This window comes from Microtus oregoni, unplaced genomic scaffold (genome assembly GCF_018167655.1).
Source record: "Microtus oregoni isolate MIOR12 unplaced genomic scaffold, Mior012 000049F_ref0000343, whole genome shotgun sequence".
Classification (NCBI taxonomy): domain Eukaryota; kingdom Metazoa; phylum Chordata; class Mammalia; order Rodentia; family Cricetidae; genus Microtus; species Microtus oregoni.
In genome coordinates, this window is record NW_024543223.1 from 5197997 (window position 1) to 5224615 (window position 26619).

Consider the following 26619-nt stretch of genomic DNA (forward strand, 5'->3'; position numbering starts at 1 on the left):
GCCAGGAGTCTGTGCTTTCTCACTTGCTTCATAGAAGTGCTCGGAACTGTCTTAGCAAATTACGGCTCTCACAGCCCCCTGGAAACCCGTCAACTCTCTGAAGCGCGTCCAGTTCTTCCAGGTCTCTACATGCACACTCAGCCCTGCAGCCTGAGCAGTCTGGTGAACAGGGCTCCAGCCCCTTGCCCTGAGGAAGGGCCTGACCGGCCTCTGTAGCCCAAAGCACAGGGCCACTCGCTTTTGCTCAACACCAGGCCCAGCACCTTTGCCATCCACATGCTAATGTTTCTAAGGAAGCTTCCAACTTTGCCCCTGACTCCCCAACACTACTGGTCCCACAAAGCCAGCTGTCCCACGGCAGTATCACTCTGCTAAGTAAAGCAGGCAGTTTTCCTCATTGGCCAAACATAGACCCTTGGCTACTCCCTGCATGATGGGGTCACAGTCATTATTCTGTCTGTGCAGATCCAATCCAGGGTACCTGGTGCTAGGGTTTTTGATTTTTTTTTAGGGTGTGTGTGTGTTTTGTATGGTTTGGGTTGGTTTTTCAAGACAGGGTTCCACTGTGTACCTCCGGATGTCCTGGAACTCACAGAGACCTGCCTGCCTCTGTCTCCTGAGTGCTGGGATTAGCAGCCTGCACCACCACCACCCAGCTCTACCTGGTACTAGGAAGAGCCTGGCCCCTCAACTCCTCAAGACCCCTTTGCCACGCTGGAATGTGGAGGGGCCAGGTGGCCTGTGTTTCTGCTAATGGGGGAGAAGCCTGGAGCAGGGCCCTGTGTCCTGGTCAAGCCCCTTGCAGGAGGAGATAACCTAAACTAGGCTTCTTTAATCAGGAAGGTAGACCCTTTAGGCATGATGCAGTGGCATCCTGCTGAGCAACCCAAAGCATGTTACTTACTTCCTTGCCCTCTCTGGTGAAGCAGAGCTAAGAGCTGCCCCAGGCCAGGCAGAACCCCAGAGGCTCTGGCAATCCTGGGTAAATAAATGATGCTGGGATAATGGGTCAGGGAGGGCTTATGAAGCATCGTCTGCAAACCGGAGGCTATTGTGGGGAGTCTGGAAATTCTTGCACCAGAGAACGGAGCACCGGCTAGTTGGTCCAACTCAAGTCAGTGGCACAGGCAGAGGCTCCCCCCGGTGGCTGGTGGGTGAGCACCAGCTGTGCGCCATTCTTCAGCAATAATCGCTTGAAGATGCTGCCTCAGAGGCGCTGCTCAGTTTCGCAGGAGCCATAAAGGCTCCTGGCCAAGACTCATGATCTCACCCTCTCCAGCCAGGGCCGTCTCTGAACATCAGAGCAGGGCCAGGCAGTCTATCAGACTAGGTGTCTAGCAGCCTGGCAGACCTGGTCATATGCCACCTGAGCACTTGGCGCTCATGAGCGTCCCTGGTATACAGCCAGGCTCCTGGCATGGGAAAGTGGGGGAGACAGACCTCCCATCTACTCAATCACCTGTGGCAGCTAAATCACACCTCACCTGCAACTGTGTGCACATTCTCGACCACAGCAAAGTGGGGCTTGTGGGAATGAAGTTTAGGCTCTTGGAGGGGTACTGTCCTGGGGTGGGGGCAGGTAGACCTGGGGTGTTGCATTGAGAGCAGAAAGCACGTTCGCAGGGACGTCAGGATGAAGAGCCACGGCCTTGGCATGCTGGCACAGCTAGAAGCTAGGAAGGGTGAGAACACTCTCCCTGGAACAAGAAGCAGAACAGGCTCTGAGTAGCGGCAGGGGGGTTTCCTGGAGGTGGTGACCACAAGCAGATAAGGTAAGGGAAAGCTAACGGAGAAAAACATTCAAGGACTGTGAATGGCCAGCAGTGGTGGTGGCCCAGCAGTGGCACAGAGCCTGCAGCCCGCTTTCCTTGTGAACCTTTAACATAAATGTGACTCTGTAAAGCAGGTGACATTCAAAGCAAGCCATAGTAGGAAGGTGTGGGAGAGGAGGAAGTGACAGGGTTTCCAGAGGAGAATTGACTGTGCCTGGGGCCAACACATATGCACATTCAGCTGAGTCTGTTCCAGGAGGGGGCAGTATTGCCCAGTGGAGACCTGCCTGCCCATTCTAGCAGGTTCTTTTCAAGCCACCATGGGCTGATTTTTCTGGCATAGATCACGGGGATGTGGGAACAATTAGCCAGCAGACCCTCAGGTGTGTAGCACAAGGAAGGGGCCTCCCAGCCTCACCCCAAGCCCCTTTCAGCATCGGATGAAGAACAAACACAGCTCGTCAGAGACAGACTGCAGACTCCAGGTGCATCAGAGAGTGCAGACCTAGGCCTCGACCTCACTGAGGATGGAGGCCTTCAAACACAGGGAGTGCCTGCAGACCGGCCAGACACATGTGGGCACAAGATGGCCCACCTGTCCAGGGCATGCAGGACTGGGGGTCCTGGAGAGCATTCTATCCTCCCCACCCATGGGTCCTGCTTCCTGCCCCCTGGTGCCTTAGAGGGATTGGCTGAGGTTGAGGCTTGAAGGGAAAATGGCGATGGGACTCAACGATACCAGGGCTTCCTTGGCCACTAGGGACCCTGGATTTCAGAACAGCAGCCTGCTCAGTATCAGTCCCCTGTCTTGGTGTTCTGTTGCTGTGAAGAGACACCATGACTAAGGCAGCCCTTATAAAAAGAGAGCATTTAATTGGGACTTGCTTATAGTTTCAGAGGTTTAGTCTATTACGTTCATAAAAGGGAGCATGGCAGCACACAGGCAGACACGGTGCTGGGGAAGTAGCTGAGAGTTCTATATCCTGATCCACAGGCAGCAGGAAGAGAAAGAGCCTGGCCCTAGCATGGGCTTTGGAAACCTCAAAACCCACCCCTGGTGACACACTTTCTCCGATAAGGTCACACTTTTCCCAACCGAGCCACACCTCCTAACTGTTCTAATTCTTCTCAGATAATGCCACTCCTCGGCAACTAAGCATTCAGATGTATGAGCACATGAAGAACATTCTTATTCCAACAACCACACCCTCCCTACTTGTCTAAAAACAGCAAAAATCAAAAAACCAAAACAAACAAGGAAAGGTGCTAGCCTCGGCATTCCTGACTAGGAGACTCTGTGGAACCAAGGACCAGGTGACAGTTAGAAAGTAGGTTGCTTGGAAAAAGGCAAGTCCTAGGCTTGAGCTGCTAACTCTGAGGGCTCTGGAGGCTCTAGGAGGTGGTGCCTAGCCAGAGGAAGCAGGTGACTGGTCCTCCAGAGCGTCTTGTCCCTGGTCCTTTCCTATTCCTCTTTCTGCTTCCCGACCTCCACTAGAGGAGAACCTTCTGCCACACACTCCTGCCACCATTATTCTCTGCCCAGACACTGGGGGCCAACCAACCATGAATGGAACCTTCTGAGGACAAGAGCCAAACTAAAAGAAAGCCTCCCCCTAAATTGTTCCTATCAGGTTTGGTCAAAGCAAGGAGAAAAGTTCCTATGATAATTACCCTTCCTATAAAATGGGAATCCTCATGATATCCACACATGAGTTGCTTCCTTAGGCTACTGCACATGTGTGTGTGCACTAGAGAGAGTAAACACTGCTGCCCAGCCCCAGCTTCGCCGGGAAACACCAGCACCAGAAGCAACAGCATCCATACCAGCACACTCAGTCCCTTGGTTTTGACTTCCATAAAAGAAACCAAGACCCCTTACTCCATGGAGAACTTCTGGTTCTAACAAGCAATGTAGAAAAGAGTCAAGGGGCCTGCAGCCATCTAGTTGAAAAGTCAGAAGGTATTGAAAGAATGAGAGGAACATGTCTCAGGGACACAGAGGCCACCATGGAGGAAAGAGAATATCAGTTGAGCATGGAAATCAACAATGGTAGTCATGGATTAACCTACAGAGTAGACTAGAAACCTCGCTTTACAAATCAGGGAACAGCTCGTCAGAAGCAAGATGATCAGTGGGTATTCCTGAGACCTAAATTCATGGTGCTCTGAAGTTCCTCCCTGAAAATCCCTTGTTAATTACATAAATGAAAAAGTAACTTGAAGCTGGGCATGGTGGCTTTAATCCCAACACTTGGGAGACAGAGGTAGGCAAATTGCTGTGAGTTTCAGCCCAGTCTGGTCTACAGAGTGAACTCTAGGACATCTATAGCTACATAGTGAGACTCTTGTCTTAGAAAAGAAAAAAAGACAAAAAGACAAGACAGACAGACAGATAGGAAAGAAACAAGAAAGAAAGAAAGAAAGAAAGAAAGAAAGAAAGAAAGAAAAAGATGCAATACAGTGTTCATGTGTGACTTTCCAGGCAACAAAAGCGAGCCTAGAGCTAGCACTAGAATGACTTTAGATTTTTTGTTTTTAGATTCTTTTTTGAAACAAGAGTTTCTCTGTGTAATAACCCTGGCTGTCCTGGAACTTGCTCTGTAGACCAGGCTGGCCTCAAACTTACAGCCATCTGCCTGCCTCTGCCTCCCAAGTGCTGGCATTAAAGGCGTGCACCACCACCACCACAAGCTCACACCTATAGTTTCATTTGTTGTCAATTAAGCCTTCTTCTTCATTCTGGGAAGGCCACCCTCTGAAGCATCATGGAGAGTTAACCATGCATACCTTGCATACCTGATGTCTGCAGCTTTGCCAGGGTGCCTCTATGGTGATTCTTGGGAACCACAAGACTGAAGAGAGGCAAGTCCCCACATTGTTGATAGGAATCAGTAAAGCCTTTAAAAGCCTTAAAAGGGCTGGTGAGATGCTCAGCATTAGAGGCTCCTGCAACCAAGCCTGAAGACTTGAGTTGGATCCCAGGACTCACATGGCAGAAGAGAGTACCAACTCCCACAAATTGGCCTCTGGCAGGATTTTTTTTAAGTAGTTAATTTTGTGTATGCGCACACAAAAAAAAAATAGTTACTTCCTTTTTAAAGCCTGCCAAGTGCAATTCACTGACAACAGGAGCTTGCCATGGGACATGTCTCTGCCAAGTGCTCTGACCCTGGGACTGGAGAACAGTAGATGAAATCTGGGTGTGGGTTTGTTGCTCCCTGTGTGTGATTACATCATACCCTGTCTCTCTTCTCCTGTTCTGCTGGGGTTTGCATCCTAAGCGGCTCGGAACCACTGCACTCAAACTCTCTATATCCAACTACACCAGTCTGGAAGCTGGATCCCAGAAGATGCTCTGACAATCTGCCTTGGTGGATGGACTGAGGACTGGAGACTCAAGCCTTTGTGTGACTCCCTGTTGCTGGGGTCCTGTTGGCCTTTCCCACAGTGCCAACCACTAGTCCTTCCACTGGGCTCATGTCACTGAAAGCAGAACCTAAGACCCTGGAGCTAGTGAAATGATGCTAGTGAAAGACCCCCCCCCCCGCCCACCCAGCTTATTAAACGACTTAGCACCGGTAACGCCATTTTACAAGGCTTGTACTGAATATTCAGGGTTTGAACAAAGGGCAGTTTAAAAGCTGCCAAAACGAGCTAGAGACACCTGTGGCTGGGCCGGGGGAGGAACGGGAATACCGAGAATATGGCTAGGCACCGTCTGTCCCAGGCGGGGAGGAAGGGTGAAGTCTGCCCTAGATAAGATCCAAGGCAGCCCATATCTGAATTCTCAGGAACTAGAGACCTTGTCCCGACCTGAACTCGGCCACATTCAAACTGACCAATGAAAACCCTGTAACTATGCTTCTCGCTTCTGTACCGCGCTTTTTGCTCCCCAAAGCATATATAAACCCATTACCCTGACCTGGAGGCGCACAAGTCCTCTGAGAGACTTTGTCGCCCCAGGTACCTGTGTATCTGAATAAACCTCTTGCTGTTTGCATCCGTACAAGTGGTCTCGCTGTTCCTTGGGAAGGGTCTCCCCAGAGGAAAGACACTCTTGGAGGGTCTTTCACTAGCCAGGCCTGTGCAGCTGCTGCTCCCTTCCAGCAAAGGATCCCTTGATCCTGGCAGCCCTGTATGTCCTTCTCTACAACACAGCAAACATGTCTTCTCTCTCCTCCCTCTTCTCCATTGCGCTCTGCTCACACGCTTTCTAGGCGAGGGGACGTCTGCACGAACACAAATGCCTGGCTCCATGTTCTGGATGAGACCCAGTGTCACATCATGGCAGCTCTGGAGCAGGAACTGTGAGTGGGAGTGAAGGACCTGGGATGGAAGGGAAATTTGTCATAAGGAAGTCGGAGACGCTCCATGCAGGATGGTTAACACTCCATGATGCTTCAGAGGGTGGCCTTCCCAGGATGGAGAAGAAGGCTTGTTGGCAACAGATGAAACTTTAGGTGTGAGCTTGTAGTGGTGGTGCACACCTTTAATGCCAGCACTTGGGAGGCAGAGGCAGGCAGATGGCTGTAAGTTCGAGGCCAGCCTGGTCTATAGAGCAAGTTCCAGGACAGCCAGGATTATTATACAGAGAAACTCTGTCTCAAAAAAGAATACAGAAACATAAACAAAAAAAAAGAACCCAAAACAAATGAACAAAGCTGTCAGTGTGAAAGTATCAAGGTTTGAGCCACCTCTGCCCAGCAATGGACCTGCAAACGTCTGGAGCATGGAGGTTGTCTCAGTGAGAGTTTCTACCTCTGTGATAAAGAAGGATTTCTTTCTACTTACAGCTCACAGGTCATAGTCCACCACTGAAGGGCGTCAGGGCAGGAACTCAAGGTAGGAACCTGGAGGCAGGAACTGAAACAAAGACTACGGAGGAATGCTGCTTACTGGCTTGCTCCCTGTGGTTTGCTCAGCCTATCTTATACCACCCAGAACCACTAGCACAGGAGTTGTGGGCTGGTGGGCACCAGCTACAGTGAGCTGGGCCCTCCCACATCAATCATTAATCAAGTCAATAGCCCACAGACTTGCCTGGAGCCATTCTTACAGAGGACTTTTCTCACTTAAGATTCACTCTTCCCCCTACTTTGTGCCAAGCTGACAAACACCAACCACCACAGTGGGAGATGCCAATGACAGACTGATGAGCTACCCGTTTCCTGGGCAGCCTCAGGCAAGTTGCCACACCTCTCTGGGACTCCGATGAGTTGGCTTCATAGGTCATCCAGGTGAGCAGGTGACCTAACACCCAGGAGGACAACAGATAAAGGAACTGGCCTCTGGTTCACTGTCCTTTCTCAGAAACCAAACACAGGAACTCAATCAAGATTCCTGGAGGGAAGGTATAAAGGAGGGTGGTGGGAAGAAAGAAAAAACAAGGAAGGATGAAGGAAGAGGAAGAAGAAGAGAAGGAAGAAAATAGAACTCCTGTTGTTCACGGGGAGCTCAGTGCATCATGGTAACCATTCCTCTGAGCATCCAAGACCTCAGTGGCTGGATGGACCATCCTCAAAAGTGAGCACCTGAGAAACAAGATTTCTGAGAGGCAATGCTCTAAGAAACTCTCCTTTGACTTAAATTCCTTCCAGGATGAAGAGCCAGTGCCTAGGGACCAGCTTCTCCCAGAGCTGAGACCCAGGGGACAGCACATGGAAGATGGTCCAGAGAGACAGCCCAGGGGATGTCTATGAGGGATGGTCTGTGAGGGATGGTCCAGAGGGACAGTCCAGGGACTGGTCTATGAGGGATGATCCAGAGGGACAGCCTAGGGGATGGTCTATGAGGGATGGTCCAGAGGGACAGCCCAGAGGATGTCTATGAGAGATGGTCCAGAGGGACAGCCCAGAGGATGTCTATAAGAGATGGTCCAGAGGGACAGGCCGGAGGATGGTCTGTGGTGGAGAGTTCTCAGTTTTGCCAAGCCAACACTGTCGTCATTGCTCTTCAGGTGACTGGCAGCTTGAGACGCGCTTTTCCGGGGCATTGAACTTGGGGCGGTGTTGACGTGGTTTTCCCGGACTTATTTCTATTTAAACCAGCTGACCTTCAGAACTGAATCTTCCATAATGCAAGAGCTCTTGAAGAGAAATCAATCAAAGCATGAAGAAAATGGATTTGTGTTCTCATCTTCAGGGACAGGTATTTCTTTAAAGTGTTCCATGTTTTAATCACCGGTCGTATGTCCATGAATAAGCACACTCATGTGTGAAGAATTTGGGTGTCCCAACGTGTTCAGTGTCCTGAAATCAAATTTCACCTCTTCTTGTGACTGTGTGGCCTTAAATGGGTTCCATAACCTCTCTGGGCCTGTTTTCTCTTCAATCAAGGGGGGCTACCCTGCTACCACACCAGGGTTTGGATTATGGGAATTTTTTCTCCACAATTCCTCTTTGTTGCAGTGGTTTCACCTCAAGGTGCAGCGTGGGAAGAGGTATTAAATTCATGCACAGACACAGGTCCCCAGGGCCTCTATCTACCCTTTGAACCAGACACACGATGGAGGATCATATGGCCCCAGCTGCTCCAATAACCAGGAGAAAATGTCCCACCCTCTGTAGCCAGGATGGGTGACCCTGGCTCATAGGGTAACTAGCAGGGGAACCTGGGTAGTCAGGACAGGACAACAGCATGGGCTGAGTAGACTCTGGAGCTCTCCACCTGTTAGAGTGGATGAATACCATCAAAGACCTGCCAAGGTGTCTGTTGAAGCCATCAGACCCAAAGGCCCCTTCAGTAGCTGCACACCCTGAGTTGGCTTATGGGTTCCGTCTAGCCACGCATGGGGTGGGAACCCAGGGAAACACACCTGCCCACCCTTCCTCGGGACTGCTTTGTTTTGTCAACCCAACTCAAGCTAGAGGAAAACTATGGTCTTGCTCATCAGTCCCTGTACATAGAGGGAAACTGAGGTTCCAGGGCCAGGTGTGGCACAGCCTAATACAGTGTGGGTCTCTCTCCTGGTGAGGCAATCTGCAGGTTAATGCAGAGAGCCAGGACATGTGCAGACACACACACACACACACACACACACACACACACACACACACACGTTGTGTTGTGTTGTGTTGAAGGGAGGAGGTGTAACTGTTACCCAAGCTCTGAGAAGGGCTTGTTACCAAGAATGGGAACACAGGATTTTACAGTAAGCACTGGTCTGAGGTAGTCAAGGCTAGCCCAGGTTCTCCCAAGGCAGAGGCCACTCTGTTTCTCCCCACTGACCTGACTTGAATGTTTGCTTTTGGCCCAGGCTGGAAGGCTGGGTGCCCTCTGCCGGTTGTGGAAGAGAGCCATCATGCTACCTGGGCATTCTTCAGGGAAGAAAGAACATCAGAGTCTTGGGCAGAGACTAGGGCAGGGCATCAGTGTCCAGAGGTAAGGCCCTCAGAGGCAGGCCCCGCTGGGCTCTCCAAGCCCACTTGTGCCTCCTGCTTGCTTCTTGCTTATTTCTTTTTGAGCAAGGACCACGTTTTCATTTTCTACCGGGTCACACAAAGTATGCATTGAGCACTTCTTGGGCCTGGCTGCCTGAGGCAGGGATGTGAGACACATTTCAGGGGGGTTCTCATATTTCAAAACCTAGAGATACTGCTTCCTCTGCTGAGACCCTGAGCACAAACAGGCCTGGAAGCTTCTCCGAGTTTCCCACTTGGCAGTTAGGGAATGGCTGTTGTGTCGGGGTGGGGGTATCGCCTGAGAAGCACTTCTCTCTCCTACTCCCACTTCTTGGCCATGCCTAGCAAGTCCCAGGGTCACCTCCTTGTGAGAAGCATAGACTAGCTGTATGTAAGTAGGGCCTCCAGCTCTGGGCCTGGGTGCCACCAACTTGGACTGGGGAGTAGGGCAGCTTAGGAGGTAATCCACCCCAACAGAACCCCTAGCTAAATCTGCCTGGACCCTCAGGGCTCATGGAGGAGAAGTGCAAGAGAGAAGCACTGGCCCAGAAGAGCTGAGAATAGCACCAGAACCTGGACTGCTATAGAAGAGAACAGGGCAGTGGGCTGGGGTGGTACCCACAGAACCTGGCAGTTCTGTAGGTGGAAGTTTTGTTCTTGCCTTTAGCACACCACAGGTCCATCAGCCAGGCCAGCCTGCGGGAGCTCACTGTAGGAGACCTGAAGGATGGGAAGCCTAGGGTGGGAGTTCGACTCATTATGAAATCTTCAGGCTCCTCTGCTAAAACCCCTTTCTCCTTCCACGGGCCCCCGGGGAACCAGAGGCTGTCTGGGGAGTTGTGTTGCTGATAGAGAGGCGTGGAAGTGAAGGGGACCTGCATTCTTGTGACAGAATGAGAAGCCATTCTTGCTGGGGAAGATCTGCAAATCCCTGTGTGGAATACTGGTTTTCAGCCCTGTGATCCTAGACCTGGGTGTGGGTCTAGACTTTGGGTACAGGCATCAACCCCTGTCCTGCCTGGTATGCCTGGCAGGAACCCAGCAGAAGCAAGGCTGGCCTAGGCAGTAAGACCACCTGCCAGAAGAGTGACCAGCAGAGGCAGAGGCAGTGAGGCCTGAGCCAGAACCACAACCCTGCATGACTTCTTTAGAAGCACCGGGCAATTAATGCTCCACAGAACAGGGGTAGAGTCTGGAGACTGCCCTGCGGGGCAAGGGAAAGTTTCTGCTGAGCAACAGGACCCAAATTCCTGCCCTGGATGGGTGGACTGGGGCAGAGCCTCAGGAATTTGCCAAAGGGACTCTGGGACTTCTGAGGGTGGGGGGAGGCCATCTGCTAATGACCCAGTGCCACTGGCTAGCAGACACAAGAAAGGCTCTTCCCAAGACTGTCACAGTTGGCTACCTTGTCCTGGGACGGAAGGAGTGGCACCACTGGGCAGGCCGACTGGGAAGTGTTCCAGTGTCGTCCACCTGCCCAAGCTCAGAGAAATCCGCAACAGAAACTTAGATGCCCGAAGATCCGAAGGTCTGTTGCCCAGCCGCCTCTGGTGGCCCCAGAGTGGGGGATTTCCTTGGGCCAGGGCTGTTGGGGACTGCACGTCCTTGCTTCCGTATTAGAGTGTGCTGGCTCGGGAGCTCTCCTCCGTCAACCTTAAGTCCCTTGTACGACAGGAGCCGCCATTTCTGCCTTAGCAAAAAATGGTGCTAATAAGCCCTCTCCACGCAGGGATCCTGGATACCGCCTGCTTGCAGACTCCGGAGGGTGACAGACAGAGCAAATTCCTAACAGCTTTGGACCTATGAGTCCAGTCCCAGTTCTTTCCCAGGCTTGGGACTTTGAAAACATTGTCAAGCATCTCCAGGAACCCTATTGCTCGGGCCAGGTAACACTGCAAACCTGGAGCTTGTAGGAAGTGAAGGGGTAGGAGCAGAATGCTGGGGTCTCTGAGAGGGGTCCAGCCATCCTTCTCCTCCCTCTGCCTCTGTGATAGCACCTCTTTTCTGTAGCAGTGCAGGGCAAGGATCCCCCATTTTCAGGCATCAGTGGAACAGTGGCTGGGGAAGCTGCTTGTCCTGCAGCCCAGGGCCAGCCTGGAGCCCTAGGTTCCTTGTTCCAGTGCAGAAGCAGCCTTCTCTCCTGCACCAGATTCTAATTGCTCCCCCTAGGGTTGAGAAATGGTGGGGCCTTCCCATTAAGAAACACCATCACGGAGTCCACCATGGCAATGTAGTCTTTGGGTGGATACAGGGACCTGAGCTGCAAGACGGGAGCGTCCACCTGTGAGCATGGACCGCCTGGGTCCTGTTAGGGTCTGGACAGAGGCCAGGGCTTAGGCATGGAGTTCATATTGCCACTCCTGATTGAGATGTGACAATGAGCAGGGCCATCCCCAAAGACTTCCTGAAATCTTCCCTCCCATCTACAGGGAGACAAAAGGAGTCCTCTCTATCCCACATAGACAGACATGCATCTTTCCCGCCCGGGACACTGATTTGACCAAAAATGATGCCCAATGCTCAGAATCTTGATCAAATCTCCAAACTTGGCATTATACCCAAGTTGAATTCAGTCAAGGCATCCGATGTTAAATCCCTGTGTGAGCCTTTGTAGTTTAAGACTGGTTCTTCACATCCGTCTTCTGCCCCACAAGTGGGCTGCTGACTACCTCTCGGGTGACCCAGCATGTCTTTTCTGCAGGGAGATCACGTAGGGCAAAGTCTGAGCTTCCAAACAGCCTTCAACTCAACCCTGCCTGATCAGCTGTCATTGTGTTCAGTGTGGAGTCCCCAAGCTGGTGCTCTGGGGCCCAGCAAGCCACTCCTGGCAAGTCCAGTCCTCCAGTCTTGAGGTTGGTTTCCTGTCTTAGGAACATTAGACCACAAAGGGAACAACCTAATTTCTACCTTAATGTCTCCAAGAGCTAGGGCAATGTTTCTCAACCTGTGGGTCACGACTCCACAGTGGCTACATATCAGATATCCTATATACTGGATATTTATATTACAATCCATAACAGTAGCAAAATAACATTTATGAGGTGCTAATGAGATAACTTTTTGGTTGGGGTCACCACAACATGAGGAACCGTATTAAAGGGCTACGGCCTTAGGAAGGTTGAAAATCGCTGAGCTAGAGACTGTCCCCCTGCTGACATCTTTCCCTAATTGCAGACCAAGAAACTGGATAAATTTGCTTCCTGAAGCAAGCCTCTGACTCAAAAAGTGTACTCAAAAAGCAAGCATAAGTGGCAATAAGAATTACCTTGGTGGGGGGCTGGAGAGATGGCTCAGTGGTTAAGAGCATTGCCTGCTCTTCCAAAGGACCTGAGTTCAATTCCCAGCAACCACATGGTGGCTCACAACCATCTGTAATGAGGTCTGGTGCCCTCTTCTGGCCTGCAGACATACACACAGACAGAATATTGTATACATAATAATAAACAAATAAATATTAAGAATTACCTTGGTGGATAGCAAAGGGGCACCTTAGCTCACAGGGGCCTGGGACCCTCCACCCTCTTGCTGTGCAAAACCATCATGCGTTAGCTGCAAGGAGTCTTTGGGACTGGGTCCTTTTAATCCCCTCACTTCTCCAAAGAGCGACCATTTCCGTGTACTTGTATATGGTATGTGGTTAACTATCCACGTGGACTCCTGGGTCCTGTGAAAGCCCAGAGCAATATCAGTTGGTGACAAGTGACAGGGCAGAAGTGACATGGCCTGAATCTGCAGTCTGCAGGAGGAAGATGAAGGTTCTGCCTGCGGTGTGGTAGGAAATCCAGTCAAGACAGCTTCTGATCTCTCTCCACTGCCCAGTCTTCTGTCTACCTGGGATGCTAGCGCCTGCCTTGGGCTCCACATCCTAGCACCTCAGGCTGTGCTGTAAAACCCCTAGTCCAATAAGGACTGCGGGAATGTGGAGTTTCTGAATCTCACTTTGGCTCCCCGCCAAGGAAGATCCCAAGTCTCTACACATTAGAGACTCTTTAAGATGTCTTGTGTATGGTTCTATACATGTCTAGGAAGGACTGTGGGATGCAAGGACATGCTTATTTCCATAGCTCTAACCAGCAGTTATCGGGTCAATTCCACAGGCTTCCTGCAGGTGGCAACCGTGGGCTCTCGTTCCTGCTTTGGCCTCTCAAAGACCTGGGGGTGACATGGGAGAGGATCAAGTTTTGAAGGCTTTCTCCACGGTGTAGAAGTGGGAGGGTTCCAGAGAAGGCTGACTCATGAATGGAGGAGTCTGTCCAGTGGTTTGTGTTTGGAAGGTTCTGACCCAAAAAGCTGTTTTGGGTTAGCACATCCTCCCCTGGTCCCAAGAGGGCAATGGTGGGTGATTAGGACACTCTTTGTGGACATGTTTATCCAAGAGTCATTAAAGCTGCCATCTGTCTCATCTCTATCTCAGTGCTGAGAGTCAGGCTCCATCCCAAACTGTCTGCTATGCTATGTCCCTTTGTTGCGGAGCAAGATACACCATCGCTCCCTGGAACCGTATTCAGTAACACTTCGTGAGGTGCTGAGAATAGTTGGAATGCAAGCTAAAACTCCAGCAGTCACCGTGCACAGCAAACACAGTGACCCTCACTGGTTAGAGACCCGACATTTGACACACTAAGAGAATCCCTGCTTCCTATCCCTGCCAGGTCCTGAAATCACTTTGAAGGGGCTCTAATCAGTATCCAAATAAGACATGGTGCAATTGCCCTTACCTCAGGTAGCTTCAGGAGCTATGTTATCACTTTGGCAATTGCCCTTACCTCAGGTAGCTTCGGGGGCTATGTTATGACTTTGGCTCTTGTGTTGAAGCCTTGGCCCCCAGCTGGTAGGTCTGGACATTGTGGGATGCCTGAACTCCAGACATCGCAGGGAACCTGGACTGTGGGGCTCTGAACTATGCATTCATGGTGAATGATGCTATAGGAAGGTACAGGAGCTCCAAGTGGAGCCCACTTGGAGAAAGCAGGTAGCTGGGGCTGTGTCTTTTTTTGTTTGTTTGTTTTTGTTTTTTATGGAGCTATATATTTTTCTCTTCTCTCCTCCCTTCCTCCCTCCTCCGCTTCTGCCCTCTCCCATAATCCCCACACTCCCAGTTTACTCAGGAGATCTTGTCTTTTTCTACTTCCTGTGTAGACTAGACCCATGTCTAGTCCTCTTTGTTGTCTGCATTCTCTGGGATTGTGAATTGTAGGCTGGTTTTTCTTTGCTTTATGTCTAAAAGCCACTTATGAGTGAGTACACATTATATTTGTTTTTCTGGGTCTGGTTACCTCACTCAGTATGATGTTTCCTAGATCCATCCATTTTCTGGGGCAGGGTCTTGCCTTGACCCCTTTCTGTCTCCATCTTTGCCTGTGGCTTGGCTGTCAGGAAGTGAGCTCATGCTCCACCTGGTCCACCGTGTCCTTTTGTGGTATGGTCTCTCTTCCCACAGCTCAAAACCAACAGAGCCAGTAGATCATGAGCTGAAACCTTCAATCTCTGAGCCAGAATGAACTCTGTTTCCCTCACCCTGCGCCTCTTGGGTATTTCGTCACAGCACCGAAAGAGGGACAGACATGCTGGCTCAGTCCTCAGAGGCTGTATTTTAAAAGAAGAGGTGCTTCAGGCTGGCTAATTCCTAAGGAACTGAGATTTGCTTCCATAGCTCTGTAGACCTGGGACGGAAGACTGGGATGATAGCAGGTTCAGGGGCTGGTGCTGGCTGCCCTCTGCCTCTAGGACAGTGACTTCTCAGTGACCTCACTTGGTGGAAGAGTGAAATGTCAATCCATTCTTTCAAGCAGTTTTATGAGGCACTATGTGGTGATATTTTGTGCTTTAACAAATGAAGCTTGCCTGAAGATCAGAGTGCAGAGCGAGCCACACTAGTTAGTTAGCCATAGAGGCTGGGCAGCGCTGGCACACACCTTTAATCCCAGCAGTCAGTAGACAAAAGAAAACCAGATCTCTGTGAGTTCAAGGCCACCCTGGGCTACACAAGACTGAATCAGTCTAAAAGAGAAACAGAGCCAAGCAGTGGTGACTCACACCTTTAATCCCAGCACTAGGGAGGTGGAGACAGGAGTGATATGGAGGGATGGAGAGGAGGAGACAGGAGCTCAGGATTCAGTCTGAGGTTTCTGTGGGGACAGGATACCCCATTTGTTCTGAGGATTTCATAGAGGTAAGAACAAGTGGTTAGCTGCCCTGCTTCTCTGATCTTTCAGCATTTATCCCATATTTGACTCTGGGTTTTTATTATTAAGACCAACTAGAATTCCAGCAACAGTGCTTACATCATTCCTGAGGGCAGATGGATACATGAATGTATGGATGGATAGACAGAGCGTAGATGCATGGATGGTTGATGTATGGCTACCTGGGAGGATGGATACATGGTGCATGTGCAGACGGTAGATGACTGGTCCATCATTGCATCCCTCTCATGGCCTTGTGGGACTCCGAGTACTCACCAGAAACCATTGAACTGTTAGAAATTGAGGGGAGGAGATCCTTCCAGACCAATCTCCCACCACCTTGGCCATGAGGAGGGATAATAACTAAGCCTCCGGGTTCTCCCAAGATGGCAGGACTCTGTGAAGCCTACCCTGTTCAGATGCTACAGGCATCTTCTTCAGGACGGAGGGCAGAGCTGTCCACATCTGCAGGCTCCCCCACCGCTAATCCAGAAGGTTCCATCTCTCCGAGTCCTTAGGAGAATTTTCCTGCATCATGACCATCCAGCCCTTTGTTCCAACCTCAAGTCACTTCCAATCAGGGTCACGGGCAGCCCGAGCTGGCTAATGATCCCCTGGGATTTTAATACCTCTGGCAGAAATCTGTGCTCCATTGTGGAAATCAAACTTGTTCCTATTTCGAGGTGCTCCTCACATTAAAACCAGACATCTCACCAGTGTTAAAGTGACCACAGCTGGGGAAGATAGGGATCCAGAGAGCTGGACTAGGCAGGCAGCACCAGGCAGGTTCCAGGAGAAAGGAGACACCCCCCCCCCCAAGCAGACCAAGAATTCCTCCATCTGGCTGTCCATCATCCTTCTCAGATGATTTCTTCTTGCAGTCTTTTCTCACCCCCTGCACCCCACTCTCCTGAAGCCACCTCAGCCACCAGCCCTGGAAGCCTAAGGACCACCTGCAGCGGACTTGGGGAGATGTGTTTGGAGTCTCTGCTAATCAGTAGGCAGAGCTGGGACCCAAATTCATGCATTTCTCGCTCCTCCTAATAGAATGTTCCATCTCCAGGGAAACAGCAGGGGAGCCCAGACTCTAACAGTAGATCTCCCTCTGACCTGCTACCCCCGCCCCCCAGAAATAAATCAAGAAAGGAGGAGTTGGTTGGAGGTAAAATGAATGGCTCGGTGCAACAGCCAGGAGAGCCTGTGCTGAAGTAGATGGCATTCCGTCCACTTTTCTAGGCTGAAACAGTCACTGGTGTCCGATGTTCTTCTGCCCTAAAGGACAGAGTCCCAAGCCTGGGCAGAGTGAGCACAATTGAGACCCTCAGGGTCTATCTGCTCCTCTGGCACAGAGCTCCAACGGTTCCTGAACGAAGGTGGGTCTCCGTGCTGCTGTGTTTTGACCATGGCTTTGTCCTGACCAGAGTCTCCACCCAGAGGACACGCTGACTTCTGCACTGTCTTCCCTAGATCAGGTAGGGCATCTACCTGTATGTTCCTGGAGTCCCCGCGGGCAGAAAGGCTTTTTTGCAGACCTGAGAAAGGTTCAAGCTACATATGTGCATATATGTGTATGGAGGAGCCAAAGAGGAGAAACGGAGCTGCAGAGCTGACAGCATGCCCCAGCTGTAACTCGGGCTCCAGGACCATAGAGTCTGCAGAGGACAAAGCCCAGCAAGCTGCTAGCACTGCAGGGCAGTTGAGGAACCCAGGGCTGTGGGTTTTTCCAAGCTCCCTCCCCACTCGCTTCCCCCAGCTCCTTATCCTGGTCCACCTCAGCTCCTACACCCCAGCATTGTCTCTTCTACTTTCTCTTCTTCCCCTCCTCTTCCCTCATCCTCTTCCTCTCTCTCCCCTTCCTCTTATCTCCTCCCCTTCCTTTTCCCCTAACCCCTCTCCATCCTCCCCTTTCTCTTTTAACCTCCAAGTCCCTAACTGCAGAGAAAACCTCCTTCCTTTTTCCAATTCTAAAGGGAGACTTTCACAGGGTCATAAGTTAAATGCAGCCAAGGGCTCAGTTGGTGGAGGACCTGCCTAACACACAGGAAGGGAGTTTATTTCCTAGCACCATACTGGCACCAGCACTTGGGAAGCAGAGGTGGGCAGGGGTGGGAGTGTCCATCAGCTCAAGATCATCCTTTGCAACATAGTGAATTTGGGGCTAGGCTGGGTTATGTGAGACTCATCTCAAAAAAGAGAAAGTAAGCCCTTTCCCCAGACTTTGCATCTAATTTTTAAAGAGATCTTTTAAAATATACAACAAAGGTTTGTTCATAATGCGGACTACTCACAGACCTACTCGATGGATGGTGAGTGTCTTAAGTGTCCTTTGCACTTGAAGATGCTGAGGTTACCACTGGCAACCCAGGACACTGGAGCCTGGTTTAAATCTGCCAACGCTGAGGCTGTATCCTGCTGGCTGTGATGTGGAAGAGATTGTATGGCTGTCAAGGAGATCTGACTGCTGACCACCAGGAGCTGAGACAGTAGCAGCTGGAGAGATGACACAGCAGGATCACCTCTGCAAGTGTGTCTATAGCTAAAGCTGGCTAGGCCTGGGGAGTGAGTGCCAGCAGCCGGCCTTCACGGCAAGTGCTAGGGACAGTAGGCAGCACCTCCTTTGGTCGCTTTGACTTTCAGATTACGCTTCCAGTTTTAATAGGTTTGTATCTCTAGTTTAACAACCCTCAGTGATTCCCCATTGCCTTCCAAATTAGGAACTATACCGTTTAGTTTACCTGGCCCGCAAAAGGCCCGCTGACCTTTCTTTCCTAGCAGCTGTCTTTGCAGGACCCACTCCAGCTAACCTAACTCATTCAGCCCCAGGCCTCACTTCTCTTCCCTAAGTGGCCAGAGAACTCTTACCTGGGTAACCAGGAAAGTGAGATGAGCCCTGTGCTGGAAAGAACACAGCTGTCTGCAGTGGCTTTGAAGTGTTAGTTCTGTGCATCCTGGCATCTATAATAGCAGGGAGGGGGTACCTAAGCTCCCCTCCTCCAGGCATATCCACTGCAGGGAAGGGAGTGACTGCTGCTTCAGGGTGAGTGCATCCCCAGCGTCTCCCACCTACCCCTCCAACAAAAGTGCCTCTCCAGCTGCCCCTGTTGAAGGGTGGGGATGATATGCTCCCCTTGAGCCCTCTTGGGACCCTTGAGGGACCTCTGCTCCCTCTGCAGAGCAATGATCCCCAGGCTAGATTCTGCCTGGCACTCTGAGGTTCTGCAAGGATCCTTCCACTGCCCCAGATACTGAGAGAAAATGTGTCTGCCTAGGTGGGGCTGCCTGTCCCTCTTGCTTGCACTTGCTTGTCCAACAACAGCCCACACCTCATGAACTGAAGACAAGCCACATATGAGCCAGTGAGTCCTGAGTGCTCTGGTGAATGTCTGTGCACTTGGGCCAGGCTTGAGAAACATGCTGCCTGCCTACAGTAACGGAACTTTGGCATGGGAGTGGCAAGTTAGAACATAGTGGGCAAAAATGAAATAGCAGGATAGGGTACAGCCCAGCATATGACTCCTTATGACTCCCAACCCCATAAAAGGAATAAAAGGGCTGGGTGTGTGGCTCGGTGGTAGAGGTGTGCCAGGCATACACACATCCTGACTGGAAAACAAAACGAAACACCACATTGTTGGGGTGGGTGTGTAGACACAAGGCAGTCAGCCAACTTTACCTACAGATCACCCATCCTCAGATTCAACCAACCAAAGACCAAAAATATTTTTTAACGGATTTTATTCCCAGAATCACACACAAAAAAATCAAAGGCAAACTTGCATATTTCCCGTGTCAGGCACAGGGTCTTTTATCATGATCCCCTAAATGCCGCAGAACGGTGATTCCACAGCACCCGCATCTCCCTAGGTCTCTCAACCATCTAGAGACACTTGAAGCACGCAGGAGGATGTGGGTACACATGCTACTGTAGTTTCTTTGGGAAGTAACCAGAGATGGCGGTGCAAGCTTGCAATGCCAACACTGGGGGTTGGGGTGGGGGAGGAGGATTACCTAGAACTCAAGGTCAGTCTGAGCTATTGGACACCTGTAGATTTTGACATCTGAAGGGGTCCTGGGTTCAACCCCCAGGCTCTGAAAATAAGAAGCTGAGGAAATATACATGGAGTATTGGTTTTTATCAATCAAAACCCAAGAGCAGGCACCTGTGTTAGGTAGGGGGTGGAGTGAGAAGAAATAAAGTTGGGTGAGGGAAGCAAAAATAAAGTAAAATTTTAGATTTAAAACGGGCATCTTGTAAACTTTTTCCAAATGATAGGTTTGTTGGCAGGAAATGGGCAGTGGCCCTGCAACTGGTTCCTCTGATCTTGGAGCTGCTCCCACAGATTTAGGGGGCATCTTTGGTGAAAGCCTCTGGGCCAGGGCAGAATCCCGACAGATCCCAGCACACAGGAGAAGTGAGGGGGGTAAAAAGGCACCAGGACAAACAAAGTGGACAGAGAAACCACAGCCTGGGCAAACTGCTGAGGGTCTGAACAAGGATGGTGTGGCTTGGGGTGGGGACAGTCCTCAGGATCTGACCCTGGAAGGCAGTGCCAGTTAGGCTCATCTCTGGGCTCTCCTCCATGTAGACTGAGCTAGTGGGCCCCAGGACTTGGGCGTTCTTGTCATGTACACCCTGGTTTCTGACACGTACACACCCTGTTCCTGGGTGGCAACCACCAGCCCACTTGCAGTCTGTAGGGTCCAGGCTCCAGCTGATATGGGTGCCAGGAGAGGGGTAGGTGCCCTTTCCCCACTCCTGACCACCATCTCTCACTGATCTAGGGTTGAGGAACAGATCTGATGCCTCCCCAGAGTGGTCAGTGGGTCAGCAGCATCATGCTCATGCTCGGATGCAGGCATTAAGCAAGGCAGGTCTCCACTCAAAGCCCACGAAGCTACAGTGACACTTACCCATGGTTTACCAGCAAGGCGCCAGTCCAAGTGAGGGCCACATAACCCTAGAGCAGAGGGAATTACAACCCAGACTCTGAAGAAGTCTTGCCTGGCTCCCCCACTCAGACAGTGCGCAGAGAAATGGAAGCCACAACCCACCCAACAGGCTTGCGGTTTTGTAGGGAGGAAGTTGCTACTCATAGGGGAGCCTGAAACTTGCTTGGTTCTCCCTACATCCATGTTTAGTAGGGCTCCCCTCTGGCCTCAGTTTCTACATCCGTTAAAAACAACTTTGATTGGCCCAGGGTTTGTGCCTGACTCCTATAAACGAATTTGGGTGCTAATGTCTCCCTTCTTCCTTCTTCCCAGGTCGCTGAGTCTTTCTGAGCCCAGGCACCAAGAATGTCGTGCTTGGGGGACTTGGACTCTTCCTGGAGAGTCGAGGATCAGAGTCCTCATCTATGAGATGTGGCTGTTTGCCACAGATCCTTCCTGCCTTGCAGAATATGGCCCGAAATCCAGTTCCAGTGTGCACAAAGCCCACCTCCCAATCAGGTTTCCAGCCAGAGATCCTTCCCAAGAAGGCACACCCAGGCCGTGGGCAGCAGAGGCTACGATAGGGTGCAGGCCCAAAGGTTCCACAGCCTGGTTGCTCATCCTGCCTCTCATTCTGGGCAATCTCTGGACTCCAAGCCTGGAGACCCCCTTACCCTGGGCCGGAGATGGGGCGGGGCGGGGGAATGACTGGGGCTCTCTTTTCCATTAGTTTTCTCATTTGGAAAATAGGTGACGTTCCCTCTACCGCGCTTGTTTGGAAGATTAAGAAAAGAAGGCGAAAGCTCCAGGCCTGCAATCTCCTTCCTGGAAAGTGGAACACATTTCGATAGGCACTGGCTGTGGACCCGCACTAAGCGGCTGGATGCGCCTTTCCGTGATAACCCGCGTCCAGTGAAGCGCTGCCCTCAGTGACTGGGCTGTCCCCTGTTCACGTCAAAAGTGGGTCACAGCTCCTCGGGCCTCAGCGAAGTCTGAGTTACCCTCTGCGGCCTCGCTGCTGAAGCGGGGGAAGTTAACTAACTCTGGGTAGGGCAAAAAACAGAGGCAGAAGGAGGCACTGTCCCACACGACCTCCAGACCCCCACAGTGGCTGGCCTGAAGCTCTCGCTGGCCTGAAAGAGAGCGAACCGGGCGATGGAGGTTCCAGCGCTGGCATAACCGGCTGGCTCCCTGTCAGGGGGACACCCGGATGCAGGGGGGCCTGGCCCTTTGGGTTTCGATCTCTTTACACATCGAGACTGGGCCCCGGAAACAACAGCATTCCATCGCACCGCGATGGCACGGAAAGCGTATTTCGTTACGAGTCGGCCTTAAAATATGTCGCGTTTCTACAACATTGCTTCGACAAAATTCCCTTTTTTAATTACACGCACGGGGTCTTTTAAAAAGTGATGTCACAGTCCAATCGGCTATAGTTCTTACATGCGCGCGAATACATAGTCACCCCAACACAGGAACTCACGCAAATACCGTGCGTTCTGCGGGTTCCAACACGCTCTCGGTGGGTGAGTCCTCGCTCTCCTCGGACACGATTGGCCAACCTGGACCTCACGGCGACCCTCTAGCCAATGGTCGTCCTTCCAGCCGAGGCCCCGCCCTTCTCCACCCCCTGGCGCCGGTGCGGGGGGGGGGGGGACCGCCGGAATGCATCACGCGGGGTCGTCCCCGCGCGACCACCGGGCCCCCTGCCCTGGGTCGCGCCGCTGCCTGCGTGCAGGCTCCGGCCGGGCGGCGTCTCTGGTAGTGGCCTCTCTCAGGGACGCGGCGGTTTCTTGGGGTTGAGCCTGAGGAGCCCGCGCCGCCCCGCCCCCGGCCCCGCCCCTCTCTGCCCCCCCCCCCCCCATGAGGCCGGCCGGGGCGGGGACCTGAACCGCTACGAGATAGGCAAGCGAGGCAGCCGCGGGACCGCTGTCCGCACGCACCCGCTCCCGCCCAGCTCAGCGCGGCGCTGAAGCCCACGCCCTCCTCGTGGAGCCCGACGCCCGCGCTCGGGGAAGCGGCTCTCCAGGGCCGGCCCGCGCGTGCGCTGGGCAGCCGCTCGCCACGATCTCAGCGAGACCGGGAAGCGGCTGCGCCCCGGGCACCGGGGACCCCGCAGGATCCCACCGTTGCCCGACGGGCCCTTGGCCGCGATGCCGGATGAGCTGACCGAACCCGGGCGCGCCACGCCAGCCCGCGCCTCTTCGTTCCTCATTGAGAACCTGCTGGCAGCCGAGGCCAAGGGTGCGGGGCGTGCAACCCAGGGCGATGGCGTCCGAGAGGAGGAGGAAGACGACGACGACCCCGAGGATGAGGACCCAGAGCTGGCGCGGCAGCGACGGCTGCAGAGGCGGCGACAGCTACGCGCGGGCAGCGGGCCGGGCGGGGAGGCGAGGGCGCGGGCGCTGGGCCTCGGGCCCCGGCCACCTCCCGGGCCCGGGCCGCCCTTTGCGTTTGGCTGCGGAGGCACGACGCGGTGGTACCCACGGGCCCACGGCGGCTACGGAGGTGGCCTGAGTCCTGACAGTGAGTGAGGGTGCGGGAAGGAGTGGGCAATGCGCCGGGACCCTGCTCCCCCCCCCCCCATTCTTTTGGCCTTGGTGAAATGGTAGTCTTCTGTGTACCGGGCCTGGGTGGTATGAGAACCCCTTGGAACGCCAGCTTGAGCAGTTTTTGGAGACTAGGGATAGCGGTTCACGCTTGGAAGTACTAAGGCGCGGATTGGGGCTGGAGGAAGCGAAATTGCGGACAGGAGAGAGGAGAGTGAAACAGGCCTCGGGAAGACAGGAGAGGGAAAGGGAGAGTCAGTGAAGATGAAAGGAAAATGAGGGGAGAGAAGAGGAGGGGAGACCATGGAGTCAAGCACTAAAATAAAAGGGATGCTGAGCAGAGAATCCTCAGTTATGGGGTTTGGATGGGAGGCCTTCTTTCACAGTAATTGTGGCCCCCAGAGTGTCATGTGCTCTACCGACTGCAGTTAGAGTCCGGCTGTTTGGGCCTGGGTTTCCTTTTGGGTTTTCCCAAGCCCGGGGCTGAGACCGGTGGGAGTGCACTCGGAAGGGTCCTTTCCACCCCTCTCTTCATTTATTGCCCCTCCCCCTCCTTGGCCTTTGTTTCCTGTGGAGGGCTCAGAGAATGGGGGTTGGGGGCTCTTCAGCCCCAGAACCCACTTACCCATCTGGCCTGGACATCCTGATTCTGCTTCTGTCTCCAGATTGTTCTTACTTCTCTTAGGACCTTCCCAGGAGAAAGACTAGGAAAGATATTTCAACCTCTCCAACCCCAGCCCTCTTTGCCAGCCTCCTTCCAAAAACACACGTGGCTAAAGACTGCCCACTATCGTTCTGGGAGCCACCTGTGTGTAGGTCCAGGAGCTCTGAAGTAGGAAGTGGCCTGCAACCATTCTCTTCCGTTAGATACCCACCACCTTCCTGGTGTGGAGTCTCCCATCCCAGGTCTGGGTGCCTTCTTTACATAAACCTAAGCAGGGCCCCGTAGTAGGACTGAGATCCAATGAGGAGACTTGCGGGATGCATTTTCTTCCACGTTTGAGTGAGGCTGTCCTCACCTGCAGCCCAGTGGTCAGCCCCTACGCAGGTGGCTCCTCCTCATTTCGCACCATGCGGGTTAGGGTTCCCTATTCCTGTCAGAGCAGGGGAGTCGGATGAGCACTTCATCGCAATCCAGGGACCTCTGTGAGTGCAGGGGCTTAGGGTGTTTTGTGCCAATGGGGGAGCCCTGGTTCTGGCTGCATATGTAACCATCCTGCTATGTGACTTTGTAGTGGGCACCAAGAGAGCACTGAACATGGGGGCTGGGCAGGGACACAAGCGGGATCAGCATGCTTCCAAGGACACCAGGCAGAGTTTAGCCAGACACACAAGCCCACCGCTGAGGTATAACCTGGGTCAAAACCCACCTTGACCTTGACCTGTCAGAATAACAGGCTGGCCTGACTTAGTTCCGTGAGCCCAGAGGTCTAGAGGAGCACCAGGGACTCGTGTGAACTGCTGTAATCTGGTGACATCCCTTGTCATCCAGAGCTTAGTACTTGGAACACGAGTCCAGAGGATCTCCGTGAACAGGAGCCCCCAGGGAACGGGTAGATGTTTGATGCAGGGTAGGGATATTGTGGTCCACAGAACAGCCTTCCTCCGGTGCTCTCTTGGAGTAGGTTCGCTTTTGCAAAGGGTCTGCCTCTGAGGGTGTCTGGGTCAGGGTTGTGCCAGTGTCACCCCAGCGGAGTTTTGGGGGGGGGATGTGCATTCGTTTCTCCTAAGAGCTGTTTCCCTGGTGTCTGCCCCCTTGAGTGATGGGGAGGCCTTGGTCCCTAGCTGACAGCTTGTATGTCAGTTTCTGTGTGTACATAAATCTGAAGGACATCGGGTCTTTTTGTCCCGAGCCTCTGATTGTGTGAGGCCTGGGATACAGCTGAGACAGGAGCAAGTGGTCAGCTTGCCTTTTGAATTAACCTTTTTCTTTCCTTTCTTTCTTTCTTTCTTTCTTTCTTTCTTTCTCTTTCTCATTCTGTCCTCCTCTGGGCATATGTTGCCACATGTTTGCCTGTGGCCCTGGTCTTGGGCTTCACCTTATGCCTTTGCCTCTGCCACTCCCCCAACCCACAAGTGTAAGGCGCCCCAACCCTTGCTCGGGGAATATTTCCCAGCTTTTGGCATTTGGCTGTGGAGGATTTGAAGGAGGGAGGAAGTCAATCTCAGTGACTCCTTCTAGGGCAGACACTTAGAACCTACCACTATGCCCGTTTTTCCCCTGCAGCAAGCGACCGGGACTCTCCGGAGGCCTGCGAGGAGATGGGTCGCGCAGAGAGTTCATGGCCGCGGTGTCCCGGGCCGGGAGCCTTGCCGAGGGAGGCGACGACGCAGGGCCCAGCGGCCGGCGGGGAGGAGGCGGCGGAGCTGGCAGAGGCCCCTGCAGCAGCGGCGGCTGCAGCAGGGGAGGCGCGCGGTGGCCGCAAGAAGAAGACGCGCACGGTTTTCTCGCGCAGTCAGGTCTTCCAACTCGAGTCCACCTTCGACCTGAAGCGCTACCTGAGCAGCGCGGAGCGGGCAGGCCTCGCCGCCTCGCTGCAGCTCACCGAGACGCAGGTCAAGATCTGGTTCCAGAACCGTCGCAACAAGTGGAAGCGGCAGCTGGCGGCGGAGCTGGAGGCGGCTAGTCTGTCCCCTCCGAGCGCGCAGCGTCTGGTCCGCGTGCCGGTGCTCTACCACGAGAGTCCCCCGGCCGCCGCGGGGCCCGCGCTACCCTTCCCGCTGGCACCGCCCGCACCTGCTCCGCCACCGCCGCTGCTCGGTTTCTCGGGCGCGCTGGCTTACCCGCTGGCCGCCTTCCCCGCTGCTGCCTCGGTGCCCTTTCTGCGCGCGCAGATGCCGGGGTTGGTGTGAGCCCGCGCCCTCAGTGCAGGCGCACCTCGCAGTACCTTGGGCTGCCATCTCTGTGGGCAGCCGCTCCAGAGTGTACCAGACGGCGGCAGCGGGATACTCGCAGCCAGCTACAGGGCTGGAGTCCGGCTCAGAGGCAAGCGGCAATGCGACAGTTCTCGCCGGCACTGAGTGCTGAGCAGATGCGGGCAAACGGACACTTGGAACGGGCTGGTCAAGGAACCGCATGGTGACTGTTCCCGAGGCACCCTGCCCCTACCTAAAAATGGCCCCTTCTCGGGACCTCACAGGAACTTAAGACAGCAGGGTCCTCCTCGAGAGGACTGCGAAGAGAGCCGCGGGCCTTTGGACATCTCACCTTGGGCCTCTCTTCCGAAGAGGGCTTCTCTGGGCGGCTTTGGTTCTCTTGGTTTGGCGAAGACTTTTTTTTTTTCTGTGATGACTTTACTTCTTTGCATATGGAATAAAAAGGGACGTTTTCTGGATGGACTCGCTGCTGTGTGGTCGCTGGGCAGAGACTCTTCTGGTAGCAGGCCTGAGTGAGTGGGTGCTTCCCTCCAAAGTTCGCCAGGGACTTGGGAAGGCTGTCCTGGGGTAGGTGGGTGGGGCAGGCGGGAGCCACATTCTGGGTCTATGGTCGTCAGTTTTACTCTCCTTCTGACAGGGAGGCCCCCTGGACCTCCGTGGAAGGCCTAAAGGTCCAAGAGGGAGGAGTAGCGATGTAAAGATGGCAGTGTGCTCTGTAGTTCAGGGGACTGAAACCAAAAGGCACAGGCAGATGAAGGTAGGACTCTCTCTGACAACTGGATTAGTCACCAGGGCTCATGAGGCTGTGTCTCTGCCCTTACCCGTTCTTGCGGGAGACAGCAGGTTCTGGATAGAAATTTTTTGAACCAAAACAAAGTTCTGGTTCTTCCAGCAAGGCGCTGAGGTG

The 26619-nt window shown here is 53.1% G+C and overlaps 1 protein-coding gene across 1 annotated transcript; it reads left to right on the forward strand.

Annotated features, from left to right (window-relative positions):
* The first annotated feature begins 22439 nt into the window (after positions 1 to 22439).
* LOC121436389 (homeobox protein HMX1) lies at positions 22440 to 25688 on the forward strand. Its single transcript, XM_041636222.1, has 2 exons — positions 22440 to 22812; positions 25063 to 25688. The coding sequence occupies exons 1-2, from the start codon at positions 22440 to 22442 to the stop codon at positions 25686 to 25688; spliced, it is 999 nt and encodes a 332-aa protein (XP_041492156.1).
* Positions 25689 to 26619: the final 931 nt, after the last annotated feature.

Coding starts and splice junctions, on each gene's coding strand:
- LOC121436389 (XM_041636222.1), top strand. CDS start 22,440: ATGCCGGATGAGCTGACCGAACCCGGGCGCGCCACGCCAGCCCGCGCC. Junction 22,813..25,062: donor AGGTGGCCTGAGTCCTGACA/GTGAGTGAGGGT, acceptor TTTCCCCTGCAG/CAAGCGACCGGGACTCTCCG.